At 37.7% G+C, this 12,462-nt stretch overlaps 1 protein-coding gene across 3 annotated transcripts in view; it reads right to left on the bottom strand.

Annotated features, from left to right (window-relative positions):
- Positions 1 to 12,462, bottom strand: part of LOC6623466 (CUGBP Elav-like family member 4) — a 322,828-nt gene that overhangs the window by 305,316 nt on the left and 5,050 nt on the right. For 2 of the 3 annotated variants that reach the window (XM_032434339.2, XM_070208199.1), the window contains exon 1: positions 30 to 265. Coding sequence is in view for 1 of the 3 variants with exons in the window: in XM_032434332.2 (XP_032290223.1) it covers positions 9,102 to 9,211 (110 nt within the window). In the remaining 2 variants the exon portion in view is untranslated. Of the gene's footprint in view, positions 1 to 29; positions 266 to 9,101; positions 9,212 to 12,462 lie in introns of those variants that run through there. The other variant, XM_032434332.2, reaches the window with a different exon arrangement.

The raw sequence follows: 12,462 nt of genomic DNA, 5'->3' as shown, positions 1-12,462 counted from the left end.
ATAGACCAAACTATATAATGGCCACCTACCAATTTGTTTTGACTAATTTGCGTAGCGCACGGCAATGGCAATTGTTGCTGTTGCTGTTTTTGCTGCGATTGCTGCGCTCTTGTTGTTGTTCTTGTTGATGTTGTTGTTGCAGTAGTTGATGTTGTTGCTGCTGAGCTGTTAACCGGCACATTACTACTTATTGTTGTGGTGTTTGCTGCTGTTGTTGCCACTGTTGTTGCTGCTGCTTCGGTAGAGGCAATCAATTGCTGTTATCAAATTGCATGCGTTTTACAAATTTCGCGCAAATTGCTGCGAGAAGTCGCCGACGAGCTGACGAGGCCAAGGCCTGACGATGGCTGCAGTTCATGTTGACGATGTTGTTGTAGCTGCCCATGTTGCTGGTGTTGCAGTTGCAAACGCGCATAGGGACCACAATAGAGCTGGCGCTGGTGCTGATGCTGCTGCTGTTGCTGTTGCTGACGCCAGCGCATGCGTCGCACGCTCAGGGCGCCGCAAGGATACGCGACCTGCAATTAAATTGATAAAGTCTATTGGAGAGAGAGAAAGGCACACACACAACAACAGCGAGCGGAACGGCAACTATATTGTCACATAAAAATATGTACAACAACAAATAGGAAAAGAGCAGGAAAACAAAGTGAAAATAAGGAAAATCAACACGTCAATCAACAAAAATGATTATATAGAAGAGTTTGTAATACATATTTTGTAGAAGTTACAAGTTTAGTTTAGTTTAGTTTAGTTAAGTAGTAGTAGTAGAACAACATCAACAACAACAACATCAATTATAGAACAACATCAATATATGAAGTCAATAACAACATCGATTTATATCATAGTTATTATTTTATTTTGTGTATTTTGTGGTTAATTAAACAACATTTCGCAATTACAATTACTTGAGTAAGTGTGATTGAAAAGCTGTCGCATATTTAATGGCCACAAAAATAAATAATTAGTATTCTGGGATTTGGTTTCTTATCATAAGAAATGCCTGTCTTGAGTTTAACAAGAAATTGTGAATCTGACTTGCTTAAAGACTTAAAGAAATACAAAACAGACGTTCACAGACACATAAAATACTCACCGTATGCATTTGATATATTATATATATTTATGTATATCAATTAAATCGAGTGCAAAGATATATTTTTGTTATATTTACATTATATTTTGGTCAATTGACTCATGCAATGTCTAAATAAAAACACACAAACATGCAAAACTGGTATAAATAGAGGAAGTTGCCTCTCAGCTTAAATTAAATTCGGCAACCGAAGTGTATCCAAAAATAAAATAAAAAAATCTGAAGGTCTGCCTTAAAGCGCACTTTGAAAATAATTATTTTAAATTTAAACACTAAATAATGTAATAAATATTGTCAAGATGTATTCTTACACATATTTTTCACATAAAATACGCACTCAAGATCGACAAGAAAACAGCGCTACGGTAAAAGCCACCTGCTATTTATTATATTTTAAGGTAAATTACTCAAATGTAAATGTCGCGTAATTTATGCATCATAAAGAAGTGGAAACAACAGCCGACACACAAAAAGCAGCCCCCAAACATTTTCAATTACTCAAAATGCGTGGCATAATAATTTTTTTCTCAGTTCTTTTTAATATATATAGGGTATCGGAATTTATATCTACACTCACACTGAGTGTAGTTGAATAATATTTTATATATATTTAAATTTATACAAATACCAGCAAAGTGCCAGCGACAACAAACAGCTGCTTTTTGGCCCACTACTCAACGCTCGGGTCAAAGGCAAACGAGCGTTTCCGGTCGCTGCTCACTAAAAACGGAAGCTGCAAAAAATGGCATATTTAAGCGGAAACTGCACGCAAATAATTCAAATTAAAATGGCGTTTGGCCAGCGCCAAATTGAACTAACGAAAACGCAAAAAAACTGGAAAAATATAACGAAAAAAAGAAAACCTGGCTAAAAAATAACCTATAATAAAAAACTTGAAAACAAATATTTGCTCCTAAAATATATTGTAGCTGAATGCTCTAACGAAAGGCTGCTGGTAAAAGCTTACGAAAATCCATTTAATAATACAGAGACTTGATGTTTTTTGTAGTGTATAATTACAAAGCGCAACGAAAATTTGGCCTTTGTCTGCGACGAGCGTGAAAAAGTAAATTTTTTAAATTCAATAAATTACAAAATAAATATGTTTCTAGTGGATATAGAACGGGCCAGTTGTAGTCACAAAGCATTTGGCCATATGGTGTCGTTTGTGTTGGTGTTTTTGTATAATTTTTTACACAGTCTTTTCATGGCATGTTATTTTTGTGCATTGTTAACCATTTATGGCTGGGGCGCATTGTCTTGGGCCCAAAGTGAGCAACCGAAAGCAGTATTGTATTTGTCTATTTGTTAAATTAATGAAAATATAATAAACTGTGAGTTGCCAAAATGGTTTTAGCTTTAACGCGAAACGAGCCTTTAAGCCAGCAGCAACAGTTGCGACTCGATGAAGTTGTTGCTGTCGTTGGTTTGGTGACAATTGCGTGATAAATATGCCACGAGCACCTTGGCAGGCGGCCCTTTTTTAAGCGCACACACATTCCGAGAATTTCGACATTTTTATTACAGTGTCGGGACTCCGGCTGTCCTGAGTCTCTCGCTGTCTGTCTGTCTGTTTGGTCTCAATAAAAAGGAAATGTCGCGCGCCTTGGCATTTTGGTAATGCAAAAGCGAGTCAGGACTTTCGCTTCGTGCATTCATGAATGCAGCCATGTGGCATCCTTGCAGTGCCTAATAAAATATATTTTTACACATGCGCTTGCATAAAATATGCTCTTTGTAGTCGCAGCGACCACATTTCATGGATTTCCCAAAGTTGAAAATTGCCAGTTCCATGCAACGAAAGGCACACAATTTTTATGGCCCGTTGCGGCTTCAAATGTTGCACACAGCAAGGAGGGCGGCGAGGCAGAATGGAAGGGGGCAGCTGCAGCTGCTCACATTAATCAAGCTGCTCCGTTTGCCTCATTACCAGCAGTATTTTTTTTTTTTTTTTTTGTGTTAATCTTTGCGCTTTGCTATAATTTTTTTTTTTTTTTTTTGGTTTATTCTGCTCGACTCTTTGACTCTTTATCTGCACGCTTTTTGCTTAATTGCGCCTTTGCTACTGTTGTACATTATTTTTTTTTGTGTGGCTCATTCGACTGCACACTCGAGAGCAGGCACTTTGAAATCGAACATAAGGTAGTGTTACCCCGGCCTGAAGTTGGCAACTCTTCGTTTTGCATACTGCATATGTGTGGCATAAAGAAAAACTCACTTAGTCGTAATACCCACAGAGACATGGCTCGTTCAGTGTGTGGCATTGCTGGAATATTTTGTGTCTTTTTGTTGGGCTGAAAAACCGCAAAGAGCAATTCGTTGGTCATAAATTTGCAAAGCGGATTTAATTGCAGGCCGAGCAACGGCAGCGGCAACATCAGCTGGAGCAAGAGCAGGAACAAGAGTTGGGACTTGAGCAGGAGCAAAGTGCAATCCCTTGTCCCTGCTTTGCGTACATGAGCGTGTTGGCAGTGGGCGTGGCAGGTAATGGCATATATAAGACTCATTAGACCATTATAAGTCTGAAAGTGTGTGTGTTGTAAGCAAGCTTATTGCGGGACTTGGTATGCCTTTTGCTTGTATCACATGTAAATGTTTGGTTAATAAGTATGTGCATTAAAAAATGGCTTCAAGAAGGTAGTGCAAAGTGGGAATCCGTTGAAGGCATTTGGAAGCCAAATCTAAAATGAATCTTAAGCTATTTGTTTGCCTCATTTCATAGACAGCTTGTTAAAGGACATACAAAACTTAACTCTTGACCATTTATTTGATTAACAAGCTGTTTTTTTTTTTTGTTGTTGTTGAACTTTGTTCATGGCGTGCCGCAGCTCATATGTTCGGCTCTTGCCCAGAGCAATCTCAGCCATCTTAATTAATTAACTGATTTGCAAAAATAATAATTAAACTGTCAGTCGCAACCAACGTCCGCAACAACTACACCCCGCAGCTGTCACTGCTCAGCTGGTTTCCTGCTCTTCTGCTTGTTTTTTTTTTTCTTTTTTTTTTTGCACACTTCCGTTCTAAATGTTAAATTCCTCACGGTCAGACAGAGAAGACACGCCAAAAAGGGCTTTGGCCAGGCGCCAGAACCACCGACGCCATCGTCCTGGCTTCGGTTACAGGCCCCCAACACTTAATTAAAATGGCATCCGGCCGCGCCAACAACAACTACATCGGCAAAAACAAAAAAAAAAGCAGAAGCAGCAAATAAAAAATCCGAGGCATCCACATTCTCCGCTATCTCTCGTCTGCGGGCCGTGTGAGTAAGCGAATTCATTTCCCGCTTTTGGCCGTTGATTGATATGCCAATGAAGCGCGCCGAGTGCAGACACAGCTCAAAGCCTCCAAGTAGGAGAAAAAAATCTAGTTCGTTAGCTCTTATGCAAAGCGGACAATAGCAAACATTGTGGCATACTACTCGCCGGCCCAAAATCAACAAATGCAGATGGGCCAGATAAATTGCCAAATTGATGCAGCGAACTCCTCCCAATCGACTTAGCCAGAGCCGGAGTCGCAGCCGCAGCCGCAGCCTGAGCCTGGGCCTGGCCTGACCAACGGCTGAGCTCGAGCGTCGAGAACTTGTTGGCAATTTTTATTTTTTGGTGTTGCATTGAAACAACTCAAAATGTTATGGTCCCAAGTGCTCGACTAGAATATACCCTGTAAATAGTATTAGCCAGAAAAGGTAGCGAATATTATTTTTGCGATCTCTAAGGGAATTAAACAATAAATAGGTTGTGAGACATTTGGAATTTTGAGATGCAATTCACTTATTTCTAAAACTTGATGGGAACTGCCCCAAAATACTTTTGGATCGATTTCGAATGACAATTTCAGTAATATACAAATACAATCGCAATTGAATGGTCATGTGAACAGCTAATTGAAAGCAACTTCTGTTTAATTTAAGCAAATCCTGGCAAATTAAGCAAATCTTAGCGCTAGAAATCGAGTAAGAACTAAATCACAACATTTGTTACTAACATGTTTTTATTATAGCTAAATTTCTAAATTATCAACATCCATTTATGAAAAGAAATAAACCAACTTCAGATTCGCCTAAACAAAGCTCATAGTCGCATTAAGCTACTGTTTCTTTTTTTTTCCTCAAAAACTGTTCAAACTTTGTTTCCTTATTTTAGCGTTAAAAGGAATTCAAAAAATTGCAACATGTTTAATCGCCTTATTTTTTGCAAATCCTTCTGGATTCATGATCACCGCAAATACTTTTATAGCAAAATAATATGTTTTGTTTTTATAAAAAAAAATAAAATCGTACAACACATTTTACACAATTAGTAGAGCATTTTTTGGTCGTTAGCATTCATCAATTACAAACTCTGCTCATGCTTTCTCTGAGACATGGGCGTACTTGATTAATTGCAGACTGCGGTTAAATTTTTTTGTGCTGATTTCGGCACATTTCTTTTTTTGTCATTTTGTTCGCAGTGTGTGTGTGTTTACATGGCCACGTAAGCAAAAATATTTTACAGCTGGACAGACAGAGAGAGGCCAAGCACAATGACTGAACCTGCCGCTTGCCCGTCGCCCTCAAGCCCTGGTAACGCATACTATGCACAAAAGATACATTTGAAACTGGAGACTTTATTGCCGCTGCAGAGAATTAGCAAAGCTCGTGGCCATTAATCAATGGTGCCAGCGGTCGCAGCTGTGGGCTGGGATGCCCGCTCTTAAAGTATGCGCTTTATTATTTACTGCATATATTCTTCTATTATTTTTTTCGAGCGGGAGTGGGGGCGTGAGAGTGGGTGGGGCACTGTGCCGCTTGGTGTTTTCCGCTAGAATTTCTCTGCAGACACTTCCTGGGCCGTCGACTGCCTGCATGGCTGCCTTGCTGGCATGTGTGCAAAGTTACTGCCCACATCCTGTGCACTCAGCTCAGCTTTCTGCTGCAGATATTTTTCATTTTCGAAAAAATTTCCGTTATGATTTCCTTGCATTGCATTTAGCCATTGCACAAGTTTTCCGCCCACACACACACACACAGACACACAAAATTCTGTTTGACTTTTTAAATAGAAATTTGAATACGACAAAGCAGCGTATAAGATTTAGATAAAGCTAGACCGCCAGCCCGACTGCCAGTTGCCAGAGTTGTCAGAGTCCGAGGATTTCCCTATTCTTTTTTTTCTTCCATTTTTTGGCGTCTTGACTTTTCATTTTTATGCTAAATTGTTTCCTTTTGCGGACAGGCGCATTTCATTTGCACAAACTTTGCCAAAGTATGTTGAAGCGGAAACGGAAGTTATATACTTCACTGATAAGTTCAAGTCTGAACAGTTTTGATCACAAACGAATACTCGATTTGCAGTGCGATTTGTCGAGTGCAGTTGCGCTCGTTGCTCGGACTTTTCCAAGCCACTTGTGAGTTAATTAAAAATTGCCTCAATGAATGAGCTATTACATTACACAATTGATTATGCAAAAGTACTTGCACTTCCTGTCTGTGTCTGCCCCAACAGCTCCACACCCTGCTTCACTCATGGTCCACAATATTAAAATAACAAAGAGCGCACTTGGGTCAGAGACAACAAGAATGATAAAGAAAATAAATAAAAAAAAATGAAAGCAAAAGCAAAAAACTGTAAGCACTCTTCTCGACTTGTTGTGTTTCTAAGAAAATTTTAATAAGTATCACAACAACAATAGCCACAGCAACAACAACAAGAACAACAACAACAACAAGAATAGCAACAACAACAATGCTAAAGAGTTGGCAGCAAAGTTGTTGCAAAACTGCCGCCGCACAAGTGGCACAAACAAAGTTTTGAATGAGGTAGAAAGTCTCTCATCTCCTTCCCAGCTGCACTTCCTTCTCACGCAGAGAAAATGCAATAAATTTCTATACAAAACGACCACAAAATGGTTGTGTGTGAATATGTGTGTATTGTGTGTGGGTTGTGTATGTGTGTCTGTGTGTGTGTGTGTGTGTGCATGAGTAGTAGACAAAGAAAATATGAAAACAAGAGCAAAAGTAATTCAAGCCAAAAATGCTAGGCTGCGGCTATCTATCCATTTATCTTTGTTCGGGAGAGAGACTCGGGTGGAGTGGGTGGTGAAGAATTTCAATTTTTTGCTCTTACAATGCAAATTTTGCATATTCAATAAACTTGTTTCTTCTGTTGTCTCTACTGTCGTTGTTGCAAATGTTTTATGTTTGGTTTTTAATATTTTATGCAAAAATTTCAATTCGTTTATGAATTTTAGACAATTTATTCAGGTGGACTTTATGCAAAATAGTAAGAAAAAGAAAATCGAAGAGTCCTTTATTTCAATTATTAAGCTTGCCATTTAAAAATTATTAATTGTTTTTGTGTGTGTCAAATGAAAGAAGAAAGAAACTAGACTTACCATGCATGCAAATATATATATATATGTATTGAGAGAAAATAAATTTATATATAAAATATTTGTGTTTACATAAACTTTTTGACAAAATTTTGCTGTAAAAGTTTCAAGCCTGGCTTTGACAAAAAGTTAACATCTTTTCAACACGTTTATTTAAAAAGTTTATGTTTTAATATCTTTTCAAAAATCTTTTTAAGGCCCAACGGTTAGAAAACCCATATAATTGTTTGTTGCACACAATTTCCATTAAAGTTATATTTTGGCTAATATATTTGAAAAGCGTTTTTTGCTGCCGGCGGCAGCGGTCAAATAGAAAACCAAAAACATACGTTAGTTTAACATATTTACACATTTACACGTGTTCGCCAATGGAAGTATGAGCACACAGGTATGAAACTTTGTGTGCAGGTGCTTTATTTATTGACTGTGAAAATTGTTATAAATTTGCAATATTTAATTTACATTCTGGCAGCTATTTGCCATGCTCACACACGCACACGTGTGCCTGCTGCTAATTGCTAAAATCAACACAATTAGCCAGGATGAGAGTAAGTGAGAGCGAGAAAGGCAACGAGCATATTTTACTAAAAATAATTAATCACAATTTCAACTAAATGCAGCAGCAAAAACAACAACAACAGCCAGAGTTATCAACAAAATGCAGTGCACAAATGTTGCCATTGTTATAAAGTAAAAGTTAACAGAAAAAGACAATTAAAATCAAACAAAATAAAAATAAATAAATTGAAATAATAAACAAACTAAAATACAGAAAGGCTATGCGAATGGAAATGCATAAATAATGTAGTTACAACATGAAAGCTCACAGCTCAGGGCTGCCGAATAAATCATACTCTAGCAGAAATCTTGAAATGGGTATCGTAAGAGTTTGATCAAAGCAACAAGGTAATTCTAGCTTGCACAGGGAAGTAGGCTTGCCTTAATCAAGGAGTCAACCAAAACGAATCATCCTCGACCCTAGTCGATTTGACCTCTTCCGTCTGTCTATCCGTTCGTCTGTCTGTCGATTTCAGATGCAATAAAGGAGAAATGCAGCTAGGTATCCAATCATCGAAAACTTGCCCCGTTTCCTTTAGATCAATCTCTTAGTTCTAAGCAGATCCACCCGCCCCTAAAGAAGAGACTACTGTAATAATTTCTAATATGTTTCTCTTGTTATCGTCTTTAGGTCTTCAAAACGTTACATACTAAATCAGAAATTAATAACACCCTATGAAGGAAAGTAAAACAAATTTTACGCAGTGCATAAATTGCCATAAATATAACAGAATTTGGTTTCCCAGGCTTACAGACAGAAACACCCCCACAGTCCAACTAATTGTGCGTAGAGAAAAAAATAAATAATAAAACTTTGTTGCATAACTAATTTGTTAGTTTTTTGCTTTTGATTTATGGCAATTACACGTATGCAAATGATGTTAACAAATAAAAATATTTGCATTGCAGTTAAACTATAAAAGTGCATACACATATATGTACATATATAAATAGTTGTGTAGCATACTTTTGTGTGTGTATGTGTGTCTGTTTGATAAAACTGTAGCAAGAGAGAGAGAGAGAGTGAGTCTGTCTACAGGCTCTACTAGCTAAATGTGTACAGATTTCGACTTACCCCTGTTATGGACTGTTTATCATTGTAAAGCGATGCCTGTGCTCCAGGTGTTGGCGAATTGGCAGCCGTAGTTGTGCTGTCTGGACTAAAATAAGTTAAAAAGGCGCAACCTGAAATTGAAAACGTATAGAAATTAACACTAAATTGGCATTCTTATTAAAGAGTATCTACCTACAGATGATATTGTAAGCTTGAAGTAAAATATATACAAGTAAATATGTAAATAAGAGATTTTTATCAATATCCTTTGACATCAGTTAGAATCTTTGACCCCCATTTCCAACAGGGAGAAATTGATTTATGGAAAAGTGTGAAACACTCCTTATATGAATTTGAACAAAGATTTTCCAAAATCGCGACTACCAACTTTAAATTTTATCATACTAGCTCTAACGGCTTGGCCTGTACGTTGATGATCAATCCGGCAGTCAGGACATACAGTTTTATATAGATGTATTAAAATGTAATTTCTCACTTTGTTCCTAATTATATAGACTTTTTAAAACCCAACTATTTCAACTATTTCTAAACAAAATATTGACTTAATTTAATCTACCCCCTATCTGCTATCTATTTTGCACAACTATGTATTTTCGTGTTTAACTTGGTAAAACATTTCGTTTTGTCGCTCAATTAATGTATTTGGAGTGGTTTGTGGCTAAGTGGGGCAGCTGCCCTTATTTGGCTTCTACCCGCCAAGCCAGAGCTGCGCATAATTTTGTGGTGCTTTGCGTGTTGAGCGCGTCAACGTGTTTAGCGCCGTTTTGTGGCCATTTCATAAGCCCGTGTAATTTCTTTGACATTATTCTTTTTTTACGCCTTGTTTTCCGTAGGCCGAGAGCAGGCACTGGTATTGCATGAAGGCAGTTTATTTGGTAATTATAAATAGGTTTATCATATTTAAATTTTCACTGGAAAAAGTAATTCTTAAGTGACAATAGTGACTACCATATAACGACTTTAAAGGTCTGTTAGCTATGCTCTTTGAACTAAATTATTATAATTGTTATTGTCAGCTACTTCAGATAAATAAAATAATATTGCATATAGAATATATATTAATTAACTACACTCATATCGCTCCTTGTGCCACTGTGCCTACATTATGGTGCGAGCTAAGCAGCACTTGTCCGGCAATCACAATAACAACAACAACCAACTATGATATGTGGTTCTAAACGTCACACAGCATGGGATATGAGCCCCAAACCGATGCCCCACTGCTGTCTGCTGTCGGCTGTCGTCGCCTGTGTGTGCCTGTGGTGCGGCCTGTCCTCAGTAGTGTTAACCAGCTAACCACAGCAACAACAGCAACAGGAACAACAGCAACAACAATTATATTTAATTTTTTAGGCTAAATCTCGCACGTTTCTGACTCGCCTCATGTTGAACTGAAAGGTCGGCGGCATTGCCTTTTGTCTGGCCGGGCCTCATGCAACACGTCAAAAGTTGAACGACAGCGGCAACAAAAGCTGCCAACGAACCGGCGATGCGACGTCAACTGCTGCTGCTGTTGCTGCTACTGCTAATGCCACTGCTGCTGCCAACAAGCAAAAACGTCTAAAAACATAAAAATTGTCGGCACATTGTTGAAATGCCAGGAAATTATATGGCAGCAAGGGGTCAGCCATACAGGCTCGTACCACACCCAAACACACGGCAGCTGCCAGTAATTAAAACGGGTAAAACACAGCAACAGCAACAAAAAAACAACAACAACAACAAGAGCAGGCCTAATGAGTTTATTAATTAAAAATCACTCATATATGTATATGTATGTGGTGGTTGTCAGGACACGCTTCGCTCAACGCTTACTAATTGTAGTCGAGCCCGGACAAGAAATTTGCTACAGAATGTATTCCAAACACGACACCTACAAAAACTAAACGAACAAAAACAAACAACAACTTAAATAAATACAAAATAAATACCAAAAAAACAAAAAACTAAATAAACATTTAGGTTATTTTTGTTGCGCCTCTTTAGAATACCCTTATAATAGAGCATACTTTCTTATTATTTTTCCGATTATTTTAGGATTTGATATTTATTTTTGAGGCAATTAAATATCTGACTATCTCTAATGAAGCAACAAATGAACCATAATAAAAAGATAAATCCTACCGATTCCTTTCAAATTTCAATATGATTTGAGGTTCCCATTAATATTTATCAAAATTATTGAATATTGCATTGGTTTATATTATTATTATGATGAATGGTTTGGAAATAGTTTTTAAGCCCTGCCCATCGTGCATTTATATTTGTCTACAGGGTATCACATTTGAGCATTATGCGTGCTTTGAAACGGGAACAACAACAACAACAAATGGGAAAACAAAATGGTGAGCGAATCGGTTGTCAACTCCTCTGGCCGCGCGATTCGCAATGACAGGCAGCAAAGCTGCTAATGACTTTTAAAATACAATTTTTATAACGTGCCGGTCGTCTCGGCACACTCGCTCTCGGACTCTATTGTTGTGTGTGTATGTGTGTGTTGCGCACCACTCGCACATTTGGCGACAATTTGCCACATGTGCGTCGTTGCGAGAACTAGAAACGCCAAAGTGGTGGCCCCCAAGTGCTTCTGGTCTTTAGTTTAAGTCCTACTCCTGTTCTGGTTCTGTGCCGTTGAGTGGCCTTCAAATTGGCATCGTTTAAATGGCTCCCCGTTGCGCCGGTTAGTTGGGCATGTGAGTGGCAGCAACTGCTGTTAGCTGCCGGGTCAAAGCAATTAGTTACGCATACGCCGCGTTTAACCCGCTTTACAACAATGGCAACAGAAACGAGTTTTCGACCAAAAGGAGCCGAAACAAATTAACTAAATGACAGAACTTTTAAACAAACCCAAACGTTGCAAATGCTTCTAATTGCACGTTCCAATTCTCAATTGTCATCAAGTGCAGGTGGGTTGGTTTTCAGCTCTATAAAAATACAAAAATTAACCTTTTAGGTGCATAGCGAAATTAGCTTTTAGAAAACCAAATATTTCTCTATATACACATGTAGAGAAAGCTAACATTTTTGCTTTAATTCCTTTATAAAATGTTTGAACGTTCAGTTCAAACGTTTTGTAAAATTGCACATAAAAGTGAGGAAAATTGGGAAAAAAAATGTTTATGAAACATTTTTGCTAAGCATTCGATTGGACTGCAAATTATATCCAAAAGATATTTATGAAAGTTTTAATTTCACAATTTGCAATTTAAAATAACATTTGTATTTATTAATCAAATCAAATTGTCTATTGTAGCTTTCATCTAAGTATAAGGTCCCTAACAAAATGGTTATTTGTGCAAACATTTAATAATGCTGCCAAAAGGAATATACCTTCATGAAGTTAGCTTCAAAATTGATAGAT

The sequence above is a fragment of the Drosophila virilis genome, chromosome 3 (genome assembly GCF_030788295.1).
Source record: "Drosophila virilis strain 15010-1051.87 chromosome 3, Dvir_AGI_RSII-ME, whole genome shotgun sequence".
In the NCBI taxonomy this organism is placed as follows: domain Eukaryota; kingdom Metazoa; phylum Arthropoda; class Insecta; order Diptera; family Drosophilidae; genus Drosophila; species Drosophila virilis.
Note: the sequence above shows the minus strand (reverse complement) of the source record. Positions and strands in the feature narration are given on the sequence as shown.